We start from the raw sequence: 21,532 nt of genomic DNA, 5'->3' as shown, positions 1-21,532 counted from the left end.
GTACGTACTTTTACAATGAGGTACAACTGATCATTTCCTTTTATTTGAAGTATTTGCAAATTTCCTCAACACAGCATTTAATTACTTCCTGTACAATGCTATAAAAAGGTTACAGGAACAGCACAAACATAGAAAATAGATTAACAAACCTTTTCCCCGCCCCCAAATACATTTTAATCTACCCTGGTACTATATCCCAACATAGCAAAATTGTATACAATCTTATTTACACATGATGACTATTTGACCAAAGTGCTTGGAGAATCCTGATTACTCTTTAAATTAGGGATATTTACAGCATTTTACAAATGTTCCAATGTCACTCCTTATACATAGCTCAGTTTTCCCCAGGATGGACACAAGAAGCTTGATCAGAATGTGCTTCTGGAGGTAAATATTCCTCAAGTAGATAGAGAGAAAGAAAAAACAAAAAACACAACACGCCTCTTTCAACATGGCTGCCTAAAACAGATTTCGTCTAAACATTCAGTTGCCCAAAAGCAAATGACCACGTCTAAATTCCTGGTCTCCAGTCCAACTGCTCGTCTCCTCAAGATTCAGAGCTGTCAAGTTGGTCAGTCATTTTGCATGGACCAAGATTGTGGCAGAATCAGTGAAAGGCCACATCCTCAGTTGCTTTGGGCATGTTTATTGTGAGAAGGAAGCAAGTCAACATCGTATTTCTCTCGCAAAACACACACACAAGCCACATCACCCTTAAAGAAACAATGGAAAAAATGCACTTCGGAAGGCATCTGACTGTCAGCCTGCTGAAACAGCAGTGTTTGGTGAGCGTCCCAAGTGGACAGTTCATAAACAGGAGCAGTGTAGAGGTGTGGTTATGGCATGTCATCTTCTGTGTTGACTATAGAAATCTGAAAAAGAACAGACAGTTAAATGTGAATGAACAAATTTGACATCTGTTTGTACCTTAATTTCATTATACAGGAATTAATGGGACAATTCAGCCAGGATAACATGTACCATGTCCACATTTTGATGGCTAGACTTATTATAAGAAGTCCAAAGGATAACAGGACTACTATTGCTAAGGGCTTCTGGTGAAATACAAGAGTTATTACTAAAAGTAATTTACTTTTCAGGCTTGTGTGAGACCTACAGCTGTTGCTTGAATAAGGCTTATTGCAAGAATATCCAGCTGTATACAAATGCAGTAATCCTGGACTTGTATATTCCTGATTGTTAAATACTCAAAAAGCCACAGCCATCTAGATACAGATGTCATTATGGGTGACTTTCTCCACCATAAACCAGCCTGATCCTAGATAACCGAGAATCTGCAAGCTCATCTATGCAGAAGAGAGAGTATTAGTGTGTTATGATACCCTGTGACAAAGCATAAAGAAAAGACCAAAAATATGAGGTGACCGAGTCGGCGGACGCACGTGATGGATTGTGGTTGGTAGATTTGGGCTTGCTAATGTGTGGGAATAAATGCATAACAAATTGGAGTAAATGTTCTTTTAAAAGGATGAGAAAGCAAATAAGGTAACAAGATAACCTGGTAAACAGAACACTAGGTCAATCAAAAAATTAACGTGGTCATGTCAGTATTAAGAAAAAAAGAATAAAGATCACATTTTGGCAGTGAATAAAATTTGTCACTCACAGCTGGATACGTGTGACCAACTGACGCAGTGTGTCTGCTGATGTCAATGTTTAGGTCTTCTTCTGTAGTCTTCAGATACACTGGGTTGTCAAAATTCATACTCTTTTTATTCTTTATCTGCCAATTCCGCCACATTATGTAACTTCCAACTGCAGTCATGGCCAGCAATACTACCAGTAGGAGAGAGTGTCACAGTGGGATTTAGAAATAAATAGGAGTTATAGAAACTTCAGTTATACAAGTTTTAGATGGTGAGAGAAGTGTAGGAGGACTTACACACTGGCAAAGCTGCCCAGGCTGCAGCTGAACCCTTGGCTGATTTCACCTCATGTATGGCGGTGCTGAGATTTCTTTCTATATGGAAAGATGAAAAATGAGTTAACTGCTCAGTGGCCCAACATGCTAAACATGCTAATTCATTCACATGAGGTTCAGAGCTTGACTGCTAGGAAACGTTTTGCAATCTAAAATGAATTCAAATGATGAATGATGCCTAAATGGTGATTAAAAGCTTAGAGATGAGATAAGGAAGACTGGAACCATGCATTAAATAAAAATTATAAGAGCACACAAGCTTGACAGACACCCCTTTAAGCAAACCAGGGAAGTCACACTTGCCCTTTAGTTTATCTGAGACCAGGTATTTGCTGAGGATGAAAAGCCCAACGCAACACAGTTTCTACTCTCCACAAACTTGTTAGTAGTCTTCAGAGCAAGCACTTCACTAAAAGGCAGAGCTTACCAGTGGGCTCTGATTGCACTGCAACCTTGGGTTTTGGGGTCTCTTTAAATGGAAAAAAAAGGAGTTTCAGTAGAACAAAAACTAGTAGTGTTATTTTTTTACACCAATATGTACTGTAGATAGGAAATGCATCAACTGATCTGTGACAACCAGAGGCCTATGGGCTACAAAGAAGCTACAAACCTAGGGAGTGTTTACAGTCCAAGTTGAACACTATCTGAAACTAGGTCATAGTGCTGTGCTAGATATCCAACAGGTTTATTTTTTGCAAGGTGACCACTGCTGTTACTCTCCCCTTATTAATCATAAGATTAACATATGGTTTTAATGAGGGGGTATTGCATCACTTAACATCACTTTAACCCCAATGACCCATAATGTCATTCCAAAACAGTAAACATGAGTTTGTGTTCCTGTTTGATTGAGAGATGTTCCCACCATGTGCTACAAGACTAAAAGCTATTAAGCCAGTCTGGCTGCATGGTTATCATGCACATGCAGTCTAAAGACTTGCAGTTGGGAAACTGCATTACCTGCAGGACGTGTGGGGTGTACAAGCACCTGCCCTTCATCTCGTGGAACAGCTGTAGATGCCACTGTTACAAAAGAGCACAGTGATATAAAGCCACTGCCAAAGCCATCTATACTACTTATTTAGGAAGCATAAGGCAAAAGAGGAATAATCTGCGATAGAGCTTTAGAAAGCAAGCGGGGAGCTGAGATGAAAATATGCACACACTAGCTAACTCCTATCACTTGACCACTACTAACCAAGTGGGTGTAAATCTTAACACAGGCCTTTGCAAAAGACTTGGGAATGCCAACCTCTGCATCTCTTCCAAAGGCTGCTCATGCTGAATCACATGACAAGAACTCCATGAGCTCTAGTTCGAGTCAGTATGATTGATAGGGGGAGACACAGTATTGCCAACCCTCCTGTCCAGAAATTACAGATTGTTTTTGTAACTTAAGGGCATTAAAGGAGGTTACATCGTTGTGAAGTTTTATCTTTTGGTGAAATTGGTAGAAATAAAAAGTAAAACATTATTTTGCTGTCCATTGGCTCATATGGTGAATGGCTGGGGAAATAAAATGACAATGGCAACACAAAAAATAAATAAATAAATTTATTTGCTGCTAAACCATCAAAATTAACACTAAATATTTGATAAAGCTTGGTTTGAGAGGCACTAGAACTGCATTCATATATTTGATGACCTTGATTTGATTAAAATCTCTCCTAAAAAAAAAACAAACAAACTAATCTTTAAAACCAGATTTACATACTGCATAGACATTCTCAATCTAGAACTATTTGAAAGAAAGCCTACAAAAACCATGTCTCTAAAAACATGCTGCAATTTTGACAGCTCTTAGTTGACCTTTAGCTCATGCCCAGACACTCAGATGTTTGACATTTACAGTGGCTGTTTGGCAGAAAGCCATCACACTGTAAGCCAGGTATAGCTTTCGACATGTCTAACCCTCTTAAATCTACTCAAATGTTGTACAAGTAACACATCTTCACCATCTGAAAGTCATTGCTCTGGTTTAAACCATACACTCAACTTCTCTGGTAGTTACAAAATGTGCCCATGGAAGTTCTTTAATGGAGGCGAGTTTTCATTTTGTTGATTTAGCTGTAGCTCAGAAAGGGCTTGGACCATTCATACACAATGGAGTTAGAGTTCTTTATCTTCATTTACTGAAAGCAACCATGTCGAAAAGAACAGTTTATTGCTCTTGCATTCTTCATGGAAGCAATTAGAGGGGTCTTCTGCTACCATCAATGTGTTGCATAGTAAAGCAAAGCCTTTCATTTTGTTCAAGTTTAAGAGCCATAAAAGTATTCATGCAGTGATTGTTGTCCTTAAACCCCTTTCCTTAGTTCCTATGGATTCCCCCTTTAGAGTTGTGCCGTTAGGTTTGAATGCCAAGGCCCATCTGTATATTACTCCACATGGCATATTCTCTGTGAAAAGAGTATTCAAAAGGAGGACAGCCCCTGTCTAGCTTCAAGAGGAAAGAAAGAGAGGCACAGAGGGGGTGAGGTAGTGGACACAGAGCCTGAAGGGAGCCATCAAGCTACACATTTCAAACTGACACACACAAGAAGAGGTAATAAATGCAAATGCAAAGAAAACTGCTGCAGAATGAAGGCTTGAATAATTGATTAACCCTTACAACACCAGATACTTGCCTGGTCTGCACTCCAAGCCATCTGAGGCCAGCTCCTGGCCGTCAGGACAAATGCATGTATACTTGGGGGAGTGTTTGTTGATTTGGGGTGCAGGGAGACACATGTAGGCACAGCCCCCATTTTCTTCTCTCTCGTTGCACCAGTTGGTACCTACAGAGAAACAAAATCCTCAGCTCGATCAAAGGTCTGTTCTCCCCCATTATAATCATCTCAGTGTATAGACATGTCAGTGTGAAATCAGTCTAACACACTCACCAGACAGCTGTACAAGTTCATGGTAGACAATAATGTCCTGTGGTTCATTCAGGTTGTTGGCTAGCATCACCACATCTGATCCTGTAAACTTGTTTGCACCATAAATAGCCTCACTCTCGCCATCTGTCCAGAAAACCCGATCCTGTCCAAGCAAAAAGGTGAGTATTGAAAACTTACTGCTTTTCAATACTGTAAGTAAAACTTATGATTTTCAGCAAAAATGAACCAAGAAGAGCCTGAACATTTTACCTAGAACTTAATATTAATAATACTATTTTAAGGTAAATAAAATGGTACAGCAGATGCACATTCCAAGTTAAATGATACATGCTTGAAAACAAAAAGTAGAACATTTACATTATTGTGTTGTATTTATTTCTAAAAAAAGTGTTAATTTGCTTTAAAACAACCCACCCCACATACAACTCTAGTGCTTATTTTAATAAATTACTGCACCCAAAGCTATATCATGAACATACAGTACAGGGATGAACGCTTTTTACCACAAACGGGGCACAATAGGGAATACCTCAAACACAGTGAGGGCAAAGGGGTGAGCCAAATAGTCTTGGGACTGCAGGACTTTTTTCCGGTTATCTCCATTTAGATCCACACTACACAATGTGTGCAGCTTGGAATCCACCCAGTAAAGTCTGCTTTTGATCAGATCTGGAGAGGCAGAACTAGTCAACATTATTTCCACAACAAGTAGCTAGAAAAGTAACATCCTACTAATCATAACTAAAGCTCCATTCAACCAGTACTTACCAAGGGTAATACCGTTGGGCCACTGAATATCAGTTTCAACCAGGACCTGTCGGTCTACCCCGTTCATTCCAGACTTCTCAATCTTAGCTGGCTCACCCCAGTCCGACCAGTACAGGAACCTACAGTGTCCAAGCAATGAAAACCAAATTCACTCTTAATAAACAAACTGTATATGTCATGAGTTGCAGTTTCCTAGTATACTGAAAGAGTGAATAGAAAGTGAAAGAAAGTGACGTGACATACAGCTAAGTATGGTGACACATACTCAAACCCACAACCTTAGGGTTAGGAGTCAAACTCTCTAACCATTAGGCCACAACTTCCTATATATTATGTATATATATAGCAGGTGGAACAAGTCCATGGGTTGCATTTTTTTTTGCAATTTCCGTTTTAAAAAAACAAAACCAACAACAAAAATAAAAGATTTATGGAGATTTAAGTGAATAATAACTAATGATAAAAAGTTGGACTAAAGATTATGCAAATCAGAATATTTTTACAGCCATCATCAGGAAGGTTTCCAGAAATTTTTTAAAATATACCAGAGAACCCCAAATATGTTCCACAAAAAGACATGGACAAAGCATATATACACATTTTCACAGTTTGTTTCTCTTTATTTTTTACCCAGACAGAGGATCCACTGCAATAGAAGCTGGTTCCTTCAAGTCCTTGTTGAACAACACCCTCTGCTTAGTGCCATTAAAATTGGCCACAGCTATCGTCTTACTGCCCAGGTCTGACCAGTAGAGGTTCTTGTAGATCCAGTCCACCGCTATCCCCACAGGCATCTGGACATCAATCACTTTGGTGTGGCTGCTCACATCTTCACGTTTGTCCAGCGCTGTACTGTGAAAGCCAGTAAAATACTATTAAAATAATAATAATAAAAAAAAAAATCTCCATTTAACCATGGCAAGGTATTTCAACATATGCTATCCACCCAGAAAGGGACAACCTGGAATGTGATGCAGATACCTGAAGATGGCTTTCTGTCCCAAATCAGCCCAGAAGATCTTCTGACGGTTGAAGTCTGCGTCGAGGGCCACAGTGTTGCGCAGCTGCTCTACTATCTGTGTGTACTCTCGCCTTTCCAGCCCAAGCTTTCGGATGTCTCTCCGGTTTGTGAAGATCAGAGAAGGCTCTTTGCCTATAATGCAGGAGATGAAGCTAAAGGTCTACAGCTTATGGCATGTTTAAGTCCAACCAAGGTTTGCTTAGCCTGTCAGCACTATGCATGTACACATACTTGACCTAACAAAAAAAAAAACAAACAAACAAAAAACAACCCCTGCAATCTGCACTGGTGATAAACTGGCTCCAGTCAAAAAACAACCTTCAGTGTGTCATATCAAGGAAACAGGCACACTGAATTCCAAAGAGCCTTGGGAGCTCAGTTGATCAATGATTTATTCTTTAGCACTCAACACAATTTCACCCACCTACTGCTTTACACACTCCTGTGCTAGAGTTCATCTGATAACCCTCATGACACTCGCATTTGTAGCCTCCTTTCAGGTTGATGCAAATCTGACTACAGATCCCAGGATTCAGACACTCGTTGATATCTGCAAGCAAGGAAGGGAACGCTGAAATATTCTCCCAAGCAGCTACTGAACACCTCATTATTAATCTGAACAACATGTATGGCTGTACGCACCACCACAGGTTTTATGATCAATGAGCTGCAACCCAGGCGTGCAGTCACACTCGTAGCCAACCACCAGGTCACGGCACAGGTGCGAGCATCCACCATTGTTGACGAGGCACTCGTTCAGATCTGAAATGAAAACAAGGTCAGAGAAAAGAAACACACAATGTTCACCATTTTACAGGCAGTGTGTACGGAAGCAGAAAAATAATCCTCGAGCTGCTCAATGAAATAAGTCGCACCGAGTCATGTTTCACTTTTGTATCTACAATGTTAGCAAAATTTGGTTGAAAAATGGGGTTCCTCTAATGAAAATAGAATGACAATATACTTTAGGCCATCCTTAAAAATATTTGTTTGCAGTAACAGTAAAAAAAAAAAAAAAAAAGTCGGTAGGTAGGTCTAGATTTTTTTTTTCCAAGTTTCAATGGTTTAAAAAAAAATTTTTGGTGATGGTGATTTTGTAGGTATGACTAAACAAATTAGCATATCGTGACGTCACTGACTGGGTCTTCAACCCGTGCCTTCGGGCGCATCATTGCAAACCTTATTTTGATGCTGGACAGTTTTTCCAGAGCTTCGTGCCAAGTTAAAGCGGTGTCGAGCGGTTTTAATGAATTTTTTAGATGTATTATGGTGCCCGAACCTGTACGTCTTTGAACGGAGACCGCGAACATTTTGTTTACTGCAGCCGCAGCCATCATTACCAAGCGTGAACCTTTGACTCTGACAGTGAATGAGTGTATGAGACGAAGCGAATGCACAGGCCATAGTGTGACATCCATTAACCAGTAGTGTAAACATAGACGATGCCACGGGTTTTTATTTAAAAGAAAGAATGTAGCCGTTGTTTGTATGTAGGCCTATGCAATTTATATATTTACAATACTTACAAAAATATAATTAATATTTTATTGCTTTTGTATTAGTTGTTTGAAGAGTAAAAAAAGAAAATTGGTCGGTCTTAACGCAAATTTACAACCGGCAAGTCAGACATAAAGCAAAAAAAAAATAATTGAGTCGGTTGGGTTACAGCAAACAAGAATATTTTTAAGGATGGTCTGATTCCATATCTATCATTTAAACAGTAACTCTAGTGGGCCAAATCCATGCCCGAATTCCCCACAACAGAAATCCCACACCCACATTACAGTTACTGAATATTCCCCTTCATCTTCAACTTTCAACCCTATTTGCATTCTTGACCTTGGGTCTAAAGATCTTGTTCATATTGAAACATGAACCAGTAAATTAGTCAGTTTTACACGTCACCCTTGTGCTCAGGGCCATACTGACCTTCCCTTTTTGGCTCCAATGTTTAGTAAACGTTCTGCTGTAACAAGCACATTATCATAAAACCCCCAATTAAGAGAATATCTAGGAGTTTTGTTCATTCTGCCAATACAGTACCAGAGACTTGTTGAGTTTGTGCCAAAGTACACTGCATCCTTTGCCACTTCATTGTGGCCTAACATCTTTGATTAGTCAGTCTGTTTGTTTATATATTCTTTATATACGGCTTATAGAAAATTACTCTACGTGTTTGTTTGAAATCTCTACATACAACTCTATCTTTGCATTTCAATTATTTCTACGAAGCAAAAAACAGAGCATGACTTTCTACTTACTGCATTCTTTAATTGGTTCATCGCTCCAGTCAGTGCAGTCACGGACTTTGTTACAGACTTTGCTGATCTCAATACAGTCCCCACTCCGACACTTGTACTTGTCAGGGCCGCTGCACTGAGTCACTATATACCAGCAAGGGAACAGAAGAAAAAAGTTAGTATGAAAATCAAATTACATACACAAACGACACTAAAGCCATAGGGAAGAATAAATCATGCACACTGGTTCTACATTCAAAGCCTATACGCAGTGTGTCAGAGAGAAACCCTGAAGGTAATATAAATCAATTACAACATTCCTACAGCTCTGCAATAACCAGCAGGAAGTGTATATTGACTCTGGATTTGACCCAATTTCTCACTACAACACTTCCTGTGACCTAATTTGATGCAACAACGGGTCTATAAAAAGGGTTGATGTAGAACATCTAGAGATTTGGAAGTGATCAGAGTTTCAGCAGCCTCACAGTTTTTGCAGTTGTCTTCATCCGTGCCGTCGGCACAGTCCCGGAAACCGTTGCACTGCCGGCTACCATGGATACAGCTGCCGTCGTCACATTTAAATTGGTCCGGTCGACAGGAGCGTGGAGCTGCAGGGGGAATGGAAAAAGAGCTGCGAGTCACCTTATAGGCTAAACCATGCAGGAGAGCTGACCTCTAACTGCACGCCACACACACATGCACACACAGCCTCCTTATCTGCTTGGCATTCCACCAGTTTTGGCACTTGGCCAGAGGCAGTGGCTGATTTTTAACCTTGTCTTTTAGTAGCAGTAATCTCACACCCATGGAATCCCAGCCAACAGCTGTGTTGTTAGAGAACAGGATGACATTACAATTGTATATAAATTTACTGCTTCACCGCACTAGCTCTAAAGAAAAATAATAAAAATAATCTATTAAAAACCGCCATCCAAAACCTAAGACACTCACGGCAGTTTCTCTCGTCGCTGCCATCTTTGCAGTCGGCGTCTCCATCGCAGCGCCACTTGCGGTGAATGCACTCTCCTGAGCCGCACTGCGTCTCACTAGTTGAGCATTTCGCTGGTGGTGTGGGGTTCTTCCCACAGTGCAGAGGTGACTCATCCGATTGGTCCTGACAGTCGACGTCGCGGTCACACACCCAACTAATAGGAATGCAGGTGGCGTTTTTGCACTGGAACTGGTTAGTGTCGCAGGAGGATGGAGCACAGTCTAACTCATCACTACTGTCACCGCAGTCATCCTCACCATTACACACAAAGTTCTGGGAGATACAGCGACCACTGGCACAGGTGAATTCCATAGGGGAGCAGGTGATGTTACCTGAAGGAAAAAACATATGCAAAAGGCTCTGAATAAACAACTTACTACATACTCCTATTACAGCAACAGTTCCCAGTCTTGGCCCTGGAGTACCCCTGTATTTTCTATACTCTCATCATATCTGATTCTCTTCAGCTAATCACCAGTACTTCTTAAGTTCAAGTAGGTGTGTCAAAACCTGGGTTGAAAACCTGTAACTGACAGGAACACAATAGCTCTTTCTTGCAATGCATTAGCTACGTAAACAAGCCACAAAATACAGGAGTATTAAATAGCGAAACAGTTTCCTATGCTGTGGCTGACTCACCCTGTGCCACACGCAATAAAAGGCTACGCTTGCATCATGACACCTGGGGCTACGCACTCCAAGCAGGTTCCTCTGTAACTATTACAGACAGTCAATTTGTCACAAAAGCTACGTTAACCAGACGTCGACTCACCACAGCTCGCCTCGTCTTCTCCGTTGTCACAGTCTTGCTCGCCGTCACACTTCCAAGAGACAGGAATGCACAGTGTAGAGCCCGTGCCACAGCTAAACTCATTCATACGGCAAGTTCTGCTGTCTGAATGAAAGAACAGCAAGTAAGGACAAGACTTTTTTTTTTTTTAAACATGCTATTATAAAAAGGTTATGAATTATCTGTACTTAATCCTGGGAGAATTATTGAGTAAAATTTGCATTTCTATACAAATACTGGACTTCTCTGAAACAGTCCCAAGAACCAGTAGAACTCGAAGAATTGGTTTGCCTCAAAAAGGCCTAAGACCTTGGGGGAAAAAGGTTCATTGAGTCTATTCTTTGTAAAGAGAAGGATGAAGGACATGCTTAATATTAGCTTAAAGAGACTCAAAGCCCGAATCAAACCTCTAGCATGGGATGAAACTTCATACAATTACTTCAAGGAAATGTTTCCAATATTGCATAATACAGCATTCAAATCCAAAAATTAACAACAAAGGAAGGTCACTTATTAAAACCACACACACACACACACCTAACATGGGCAATGATAATACCCACAACCTCATTTCTGCCAAAGGTCACTTTTAGTTTAAGATCCCAGTCAAAGAAAAAAAAAAAAAAAAAACTAAGCAAGCAGTGCCAGTGTTCGGAACATTCCTTCCCAAAGTCATGATACTCAGCATGTACACAGATAGGCACATGTACAGGCACACACACACACACCATCATTCCATGTAGCACTGACCAAGCAGCTGGTCAAACAAGAAGTGTTATGGATGCCTGCCACACGGAACAGCACGTCCAGCACATTAAAAATACCTTTCTGGGTTGTGCAACACTCAGAAACATAAAATACAATAGATCAGTTTGGATCACATGTGAAAGCTGCCTTTTAATAGGATGGCACTAATGTTTGACTGAAAGCATGTGAACATACATGAGATTTTTATTCATTAAACCAAACATAGGTGAGACGGTGAGTTTCAACGATAGGTGACCCACCAGCTTTACCAACAAAAATATATGGACCAATAAATAAATGTTGACTGATCACTAACGGCATAGCTTAATTGATGCAAAAAAAAAAAAAAAAACACACCCTCCCACAGCATAATAAAATACTGAATATATTTTTTTCCTTTTAAAGAAAGCTGATCTGTGAATGCTTTTCTTATAGGCAATATTCAGATAAGAAGGGGAGGAAAAAAGGAGGGACTGTCAGAGGAAAAAGGGAAAATAAATAAAATAGACAGGGTGGTGTGATGAAGTTTGGCGAATCAAATCTAAATCAATGATTAACCTCATGGCAATTTTATTGTTATTTTTTTTTAATTAGGCTTAGATTATGTTCTTACCATAAAGGTACCTGACAGTTAGAAGTCACTAAAGATACAATAAAAAATGTTAAAATGTGCAATACAACTTTGAAAATCGGATTATTAAAATATAATCAATCGAAAATAGGGTGAAAAAAGTAGGATGGTTGCCATTTTATGAATGCAAATGATTAAGAATCTGCTAGACAAACTGAGCTCCTATCCATACAGATGGACATGAGATATCTGATCTTAGGCAAGTTCTTGCTATGCCTGATTAGAACAGCTGCTCGAATTTCTCAGCTAGTTCCCAGCAAGGATTGATTGAGTGCTTTGTAGCCAGATCTAAAAGAACACCACATCGAAGTTAAAGAGAGAACTGGGATGTAACCTGACCGGACACATTGACTGATCTACTGGTGTTACCACAAATGACACAGCTGCTGAATTTGGGCGAAGGGACCTCTGCAGCATGACGCATTTGGTGCAACAGATGAGAGTGACTCATTGGAGACAGTGCTTTGCAAAAAAAAAAGCACAGACTCGAGAATAATATCCGGTCACATTTTGCCCTGATTCATTTTCTTTCGACTCCACCCACTGACTGATGTAAACCAGTTAGTTGAACTCCTCCTTCTCTTGGAATTTGTGCAATGATTTCCAGCCCACAGATTTAATATACTCTGGTTAAAAGATGCAGTCAAGACAAAACCGGTCTCTTTTTCCAACTGCGCAAAATCATTTCTGTGGAAATAAACAAACAGAGACATTGAAACGATGGAGAAACAATGCAAAAACTTTGACTCACGACACACGTCCACGCTCTCGTCCGAGCCGTCTTCGCAGTCAGGTTCTCCGTCGCAGTGCCATCTCTTGGGGAGGCACTGGCCGTTGCGACAGATAAAGTCCTGGGCCGCACACGTCTTCATCACTGCAGCAGAGACAGGATTAACATAAAAGTCTCAAGGGCTTAAAATTCAGCCTGCTTAAAAAGGAAAGTATGCGAGGAAAATGAAAAACAACAAGCTCAACAAAAACTTTGCATCAGGTGCAAACGCCATGTCCCAGAATAAAACCACAGTAAAACATCCGCTACTGATTTACTGCATTCACTTGCACAGACCCTTACACAAAACACTGATAAGTGGAAATCTAAATCTCAATGTTTGCCATAATAATGACACTCTGGATAAATCCCATCTTCATATGAAAAAAGATGTACAATGTAAAATGTCCATTTGATGATTATAATTTCAAAGACATCATATAAATCTTGCACTATAAAATTGAGGACCATTTTAATCTAGCTACTGCTTATACATTATCTCTATTCAGTCCCTCCAGAATTTCTTGCGAATGTCACGGCCAAAACCTGTTCAATATTCCAAAGTTCTGCAAAGTATTTACGTGCCATTTTTTGTGGAAACCTTCGTGAATTGGTGAAACCAAAACAAAAAGTACAGGATTCGGATTTTAAACTCCTACCAGTGATGACACGTAATTTATTACTTTGACTGAATGAGTGTCGTGATGACATCATTAGCACATGTCTTGGCCCAATTCTGTGGAAACATTTTTTATAAAATGGTAAGTCCCTCCAATTTCCAAATTCTGGAACTTTCTATTCACATACAGTGTACATATACACACACACGTTGTCTGTTTGCTACATAGACAGCCATGACTGTACTGCTCAGACCTGCTGCTGCTGTGAGAATGATTGTAGAAAAGAAATATGCAACGAAATTGTAATTTGCCCTGCTAACTCTCACTATACACCTAAACATGGACAAGCAAGTGTATACGTTCTTCATGTCAACAGTCATGCCCTACAAGTACGCAAGGAACCCAGTCTTCCCCTTGGCACAAAGCCCAGCCCTATTATCAGTCACTTCATGTCCACTCAGTGTACAAGTGTGCTCTCCAGTGAAATAGGCTCCTGTGGCTACAATGGCCAGAAGAGTCTGGGGGCTCCGGTCACATAAATTAGCATGCTTACCACAGGAGTAGAAATTTACACTTGCTGGGACAGACTGTGTAAGAGAGCACACTTGGGGACCATCGTGAAGGAATGATAATGACTGGAACCTTGAGGACTTCACTGTAAGTGGTACAACTAATAAATTGCAGCCATCTTCCTCATATCTGTGCCAACCCCTCCCTCACACACCGTGCTTCCCCATTCCAAAAGTCTATGACCCAGTTACCATAGATACAAGGAGAGCGGGATCATCCAGAAGGGAACCTTATGGCTCCCAGTATGTGATCATGCAGATCTGTAGTATAAAATCCTGGGTTCTGTCAATAATTTAAGGAACTGTGGCACTCTGCCTTTTTCTCAGCATGAGATGAACGTCACATGTCAACTGAGCCACTGGGAAATTACATCAGTGCTTTCAACTGAAGTGAAACTCTAAACTGCAGAGTCCACTTCCTGTAGGTTTCACACAAGTTCGTTACATGTATGTTTATCGGACTAAAGCAAGTGGGATGTGCTAAAACACAACGTTCGGCCTCTCACACACAAACAATGACTCACCACATGTGTTCTCGTCACTCTCATCAGTGCAGTCCACGTCACCGTCACATTGCCACACGGATGGGATGCAGCGGCCGTTCCCGCATTGGAACTGCGATGGCTCACATGCTATTCTCGAGCCTGAGGTGGTAGAGTAAAAGGACAAGTGAATGTGACAATCTGTTATGGCAAAAAAATGCCCTTTGGTCTAACATGAACCCATTCAAAATACAGATTTAATTTAAATAAATAAAAACAAACAAACATGTTCAGTTTTTAAACAGAGATTCTATATTTAAAAAACAATGTCTCATGTTATACCAACTTCAACTGAAATCCAAAAATAAGATAAAACTATGTGGCTCACTAATCAGGTACAGTTGGCGTCATTGGATTACTCCCCTCCACTGTACGCAGCATGAAAAATCGGTTTCAAAGGCCTTGATATGTTTTCAAAAACTCCAAAACCCATCATTTGCATTGCACTCTAGGAAAACATGATTATTTTATTTAGGATGTACCAATCAGCCGTGTTAAACCTAAAGGGGAATGACTTAAACAAGATCTGCCCTGCTCATCCATGCTTTATCCAAGACCAATTAAGATTAAGCAGATGACGATTAGACACATACTTTGACAGCTGTACAAAAGCAAACAGCTCTGTGTGAAAATGAATTCATGCTTAGCAGAATCTAACATGTGTTTAAAAAGCTCTGACCTGCTCATTAACGCTATGCTATGATTACAGGGAGCCACAACTTTGCTTTCATGTAGGTCAAAAGAACCCATAACTAGAGTATCTGAGCCACTCCATGATGATTCAGAACTCAGATTCACCTGAAATTATTCACAGATTCATCCACAAATCATTCAGCCTCGAAACAGAATCGCGTTCACACAAAGAGGATAAGGAAAAGCCGCTTTCAGGAAACATGTACACCCTGGTTATGTTTTGTGGAACTTTAAGAAGCATTATGTATTAATAAGTTGCTCAAAAAATTCTGGTTACACTATTGCATGTGCAGTTATGAAAATTTAATTATTTATAAATCGCAAACTACAGTGATCACCCAGATGATGGGTTCCCTTTTGAATCTGGTTCCTCTTAAGGTTTTATCCTCATATCAGCTCAGCCACTGTTGCCTCATCACTAACTTGCCATTAAGAGTAAATATTTAACCTTAAGATTTTATATCTTATATTCTAAAGCTGCTATGCAACAATGTTCCCTGTTAAGAGATGCAGAAATAAAAGTGACTTAAATTTGCTCAAATATGTCTAATGGAGAGCAATCCTGAGGGGCAACACCACTGTAGTGTTTCAAATTCTGACTCATTTCACATTCCAGATTCAACTAATCAACTAAATACAAAACACCATGAGTTTCATTCAATAAGATAGAAAAGAAAAACAGTAATATCTCTTCAGGCATGTGACGCTTTGTTCCAACGGCTGACTACGCTAAAATCAAGTGAATACTGGCGCTACTGAACTGACATACAGGCACCAAACAGCCAAAAGATATGTTAAAGTGCACTGCAGCTGTCCACAGCTGGCCAGCCTGCATTCCCTGACCAAACATCCGCTTCTTGGAAACAATGACATGCTGTTTGGACCAATCACGCTAGGCAAAAATCCCAGATCAGTCTGGAGCACAGAGCGGGCGGCTGGCACTGCCAGTCAGACTGAAACCTCAACTGAACCCCAGGAAAAGAGGAAACCGATAATTGCAGTAAACATACCGAGATTGCAGGATTTTTTTTTTTTTAAATCTACAGTATGTACATAGTGCAAGGAGGTAAATTTTATTGGGAGGAGGGGATGGGACTCTGAAATAATTAATTTCCTTGTGCAGAGTTGAAGGATATGAATCATGCTGAAAAAAAAAAAAAAAATCAAAAGTTACTTTCTTGGATAATCAGGACTCCTCATTTAAAAACATTTTTCATTCATTTATTCAGTGTTCAATAACTGCTTCATCTGAGTCAGGATTGTGGTGAATCCAGAGCCTGGGAGCAGTGGGTGCGCTGCAGAAACCCCACACCCTTGGCAGTTTATTGCAGGGCACTCAGACGGACACACTTGGACAACTTAGTCATCAATCCACCTATAAGTCTGAAGGGAAACCCACAGGACAGTGAGCGCATGCTTTTTTTTAAAAAACACCTCAGGAGCTGTGAGGGAGACAACTGTGCTGCCCTCCTCTCCTAAATGAGGAGTAAAAATATTAAAGTAGAGGGACCACAGTACCCAGATTTACCTCAAAGTGCTTAATAATTACCTGACAGCTAATAACTAATGAGAACGGGGGGGAAAGAAAAAAAAAAACACTAAACAATCCCTCAGTGGTAGCAAATGTAGGGGAAGAAATTCTGCATCAAACTTTCTCCTAGTCTATACAAATACATGATGTAGGGTATAAAATATAATCTTATAACACACTATATAGTGCAGGATAAGTTTAGGGATAGTCATACAGTACACGATAGATTTAGGCTTCCTGGGTACTAAATTATATAATGAACTGCTATCTGTAAAGCCCCAAAATAGACATTACCTTCAAATCAGGTCAGACACACTGAAAGCAAGGCAAGTTATTCACTTTACGTGGATTTACGTGAACGTTAACCTATTTAATAGGTGTTTATGAAACAGAATAAACATCGCTTTGTCCCATTCTTGTCTTCTATACTGTACCTTCTACTTGGAATATAGTTCAGAATCTGTATTATTAATACAAGCAAAAGGTTCAATCTTTCTTTAAAAACAGCTTTTTTCTCCAGCACCGGTGTCAGATCAGACCATGGCAAGTCAAAACATTGCGTCTTTTAGAAGGCCATGAACCTGTAGATAATACAGAGCACAGCCTCAAAGTCAAAAGCAGACATGCAAATAATGGCTTAAGAGCAAAAATCAAGCCTTAATAGCCCTTTCCTCTATATTTTCATTTATCACATGAGTAACCAAGCTCTGATTCATCATCACATGAATTACTTACTTGCTGAGTAATTTAAACCATGTAAACCTGTCACACTATAGTCATGGGACAAAAAAAAAAAAAAAAAAACTTTAGAAACTAAAATGAAAGTTGCACAAAAGGTCAACATGTTTAATCATTTACCATTGTAAAACTATATACTATTTAGTTGGATGTTAAAATAGCATAGCGACAAGGTGATTACTTCTTTATCAGCTGGCCTGCATGGCTAGTTTTACCTGGCTGCCACAGCTAGCTTGTGATCCAACAAAATATTTATCATGACTAGCCAGTTACACATGTAGTCACAATATTGCAGAAATCTGCATCACTGTCAGTCCTAAAGATCCGTAACCATACAAAGATTGCTTTTTTTTTTTTTTAAATGATAATTGCGATCATAGCCTGAAAAATAAAGCATATATACACAAGCAGGCACTGGAGTCAATAAAGCTGCTGCTCATTGTTTCGGTTAAACCATAGGCACAAGGAAATGTAACATACACTTTACTAAAGAATGCAAAACTAAACTAAAGGCAACATTGTTTAACTAAAATGTGTTTCCTTGTGTATACAAAACAAGGAATATCTGAGATGCATCATTCACAAAAAACTAGACAAAAGATGATAAATCAATAAAATCATTAAATACACAGATTTTAGGCTGTTAAAATAAGTCTATAAATTAAAAATATATATCATTAGTATATCAAATCAAAACAAATCAATTAATAAATTAAATTAATATATGAACAGCATCTTGTAAAAGATGAATGACAGCATGTGCTTCTTTATTATTAAGCAAACTTCACTTAAAAAAAACAAGCTTTGAGATACTGGGAAATATATGGGGGCTGAAATAATAAATAATAATAATAATAATAATAGAACTCTGTTCTAATCAGAGCAAGAGATGAAATAAAGGAAAGACTTTATAAAGATTGCAGACTGGTACACAAACATTTAGCAGTAAAGGCCCCATTAAACTTTGTGATCTTGGTTGTGGCCTAACAAGAGTCTTGCAAACCTTCAGTGCAAATGTAAGAAAAGCATCGTTTGGATATCATACATTGAGTTTGTGATGGTTTGAGGACATTTGAGTAAAGACTGTAAAGTGTATTTCTACTCTATGTATTGTTTTATTTTTGAAGAGTCCTAGTCCATGAGGCAGGTTTAAGTGAAGGTAAGACTCGAAGTGAAATTACCTGTTTTAATGGCAATTACGCAATGCGCGTGTAATCTTCACACTCACACACACGGCCCTGGTCTCGTGCACACTGTTGCACAGAGTATACACACTAATCCCAAAGCACATGTCCAACAATCCATCTGTATGTTAACTCCGACAATAAATACATTAAGAAGAAGCAGGTCATCACATGACATTAGCAGGTGAAATCCGGCGTGTGAAGTCCTTCAGGCTGCTGGTGATAAAACGTGCAAAGCTGCACGTTGCTACCAAACACTTAAAGGAGGCCCAAAGCCATCAATGAGGCAGTCAATTACACAATGAAGGGTCGGTTACAAGCCAGAATCAAAGCTGCGTTAGAAATAAACAGTGTTACATCATGCAACCTTTGCGTTATGTATGTATGCATGTATGAATGAATGAATGAATGAATCGATATGCCGCCTTAAACGTGTCAAATCCGCGAGCTTCTTTCTGCATACGTACAATCAAACGTCTCTCTCTCTTTTTCATTGACCTCTTTGCCGATTAATTCTTACCGTCGATAAACTCGACCAACCGGAGACACAGTGGCAGGAAAAGAAACCCCAGAACGCACGGGACCATTTCGCGGTTGCGTGTCGCTCGCGCACTCTCCGTTTCTCTCTGTGAGTCTTTCAGCCTTGTGCGCTGATACCGCAGCGCGAGCGCTCAGCCGGTGCGCGAGAACAAAACAATATCAGAGCAGAGCCGCGCGCTTTTATGTCATCCAGGCGTTCAGTGGCGAGCGGCTCGTGCGAGTGCGACACATCACGTCCTCTTAATTTGGCGTCAGCGCGAGCGAACCTCACGCAAATCAACCGCACCGGTGAGGCTGAGCGGAACACAGGGCGTGTGGAGGTTTTTTTTTCTCCTTCAGCGTGTCATTTCCACGCATTAACCCTTTCTCTACCACAACCGACATCACGAATAGCCTACATGAGTGTGTGCATCTTTTATTTTTTTTTTATAATAATAATAATACTACAAACAAAATAAAATAAAACAAACAAACAAACAAAACAAACAACACACAATTTATTTTTATTCAGCATGATGATAAAGATGGGAAATAGTAGTATACAGCATCTGAAGAGACACCCTGGTCTTGTGGCTCCACCTATCATTGATTAATGAACTGCAATTTGATATAGGACACAATGATTAAATGTGAATTTAATCCAATCCAACGTGTGACTATAAATCGTTTACCCCATACAGCTACTCAAGCCTTGATGCAAATGTTGGGGGATGTGGTAGCTTAGTGGTTAAGGGGCTGGACTACTAAACCGAATGTTGTGAATTTGAATCCCACGTTCATCAAACTGCCATTGCTGGGCTTCTGAGCACGGCCTTTAACCTTGAATTGTATAAAAATGAGACAAAAAGTGTAAGTCGCTCTGGATAGATTTTTAGACTAATGCAAATGTCTAGGACTGACAATCAACCACAGGTTCCCAGACTTGGTACTGGATTATTAGTGTTTTCTCTGCTCTAACACACTAATATTAACTTCATTTAATTTGCTGATTAGTTAAATCAGATCAACCGGGAGCAGGGAAAACACTAGTGTTTAGGACATGGGGTTCTCCAGGACCAGGTTGGAGCATGTGTGCTATAATCAAACGGATATAAGTGATGGAGCATAGGCATAGTAAGTCTTAGTGAATTAGGATATGATTACTGTCCTCTCTATATTCATATCAAATACATTCAGTTTGTTGTCAGTAAAATAAAAAGTTATGAAGAATGTTATGTTAGGAAAACTTCATAACGTTCAATTTAAGGCTGCCTTGGTTTGCACTAATATCAATAATATTGATAAAGAAGCCTGTGTCACTCTATATTAAACATTTGTCTCAGTATTTGTAGTATTCATTTTAATTGATTCATATTGACTGTGCACGTGTGTATTATCATGATAGGCACTAATCACAAGAGTAGTAATCTATAACTATTATAGAGTAATCTATAACTATTTAAACAATCTATATCAAATATAGAGGATGTGACAGATTTCCATGGGTATAATTTTATGCAGAAATATCACAAAATAACCATAAAAATGGTTTCTAGTCCAGGAAAAGGTGGTACAGTATACTAGGAAACTTTGCTTCCTCGCAGCTCCTGGTTGCCATATTCAGAACTTGGGTTAATGTTTCTGTGGAGTTTCTCTTCATGTCCATATTCTCAATCTTGATATGATGATGACAGAGAGTGTATTCCCACCTTGCACCCAGTGTTCCCAGTATAGGTCTTGCATCTTCTTTGACCCTGACTAGGATAGAGTGTTTACTGAAAATAACTCTTCTGTCCACACCCTGTTAGCACTCTCAGCTTTGACCTGTTCCCTAAAAGGCAAGTCACAGGTTCCTGTAATTTAACCAAGGTGGTGGGGTCAGTAAAGAAGAAGCAGAAGGTCTGACATTGCTTTCATTTCATATGCAGTTCACCTTGTAGACACCAGAGGGTTCTAAAACTCTTTATACTGTATACTGTACACATTATATAGAACACCAGGGGCTTCATATAAAGCTCCTGATGTGCAATATACTATATACTGTATACAGTATAAATATGGAACATCAATGGCTTCAGATTCAGCTAATGTTTGTCATATTACTTTACGATTCAAGATACAAAAAAACAAATCAGGATCATTCCATACAATGCGGTTCAAAAGTTGATGAGAAGAGTCTAAGATAACTGCTCTAACGTATAGATAAAATGGGGCAGATATCAGGATTTGTAACCGTGATCAGCACAGCAACAGTAGGCTAATGTTCATTATTTAGTGTAAAATAGCAACGTAAATACCAACGATGTCATAAACTTCTAAGTCGAACAATTTACAGTGCTCTCATATTAG

At 39.5% G+C, this 21,532-nt stretch overlaps 1 protein-coding gene across 5 annotated transcripts; it reads right to left on the bottom strand.

The window, feature by feature from the left end:
* Positions 1–21: 21 nt before the first annotated feature.
* vldlr (very low density lipoprotein receptor) lies at positions 22–19,519 on the bottom strand. Of its 5 annotated transcripts, none has more exons than XM_027141077.2 (20): positions 19,185–19,519; positions 14,501–14,620; positions 12,770–12,892; positions 10,623–10,745; positions 9,811–10,182; positions 9,345–9,467; positions 8,878–9,000; positions 7,259–7,378; positions 7,041–7,166; positions 6,577–6,748; positions 6,226–6,447; positions 5,596–5,714; positions 5,357–5,496; positions 4,828–4,969; positions 4,573–4,722; positions 2,906–2,968; positions 2,373–2,414; positions 1,907–1,984; positions 1,631–1,800; positions 22–875 (listed from the first exon to the last, which is right to left on the bottom strand). In XM_027141077.2, the coding sequence occupies exons 1-20, from the start codon at positions 19,249–19,251 to the stop codon at positions 840–842; spliced, it is 2,631 nt and encodes an 876-aa protein (XP_026996878.2). In that variant the 5' UTR covers positions 19,252–19,519; the 3' UTR covers positions 22–839. The 5 variants fall into 5 exon arrangements, with proteins under 5 accessions (XP_026996878.2, XP_047660958.1, XP_047660955.1 ...); XM_047805002.1 differs by lacking the exon at positions 19,185–19,519 and adding an exon at positions 18,662–19,056; XM_047804999.1 differs by lacking the exon at positions 2,373–2,414.
* Positions 19,520–21,532: the final 2,013 nt, after the last annotated feature.

This window comes from Tachysurus fulvidraco, chromosome 20, assembly GCF_022655615.1.
Source record: "Tachysurus fulvidraco isolate hzauxx_2018 chromosome 20, HZAU_PFXX_2.0, whole genome shotgun sequence".
Classification (NCBI taxonomy): domain Eukaryota; kingdom Metazoa; phylum Chordata; class Actinopteri; order Siluriformes; family Bagridae; genus Tachysurus; species Tachysurus fulvidraco.
Note: the sequence above shows the minus strand (reverse complement) of the source record. Positions and strands in the feature narration are given on the sequence as shown.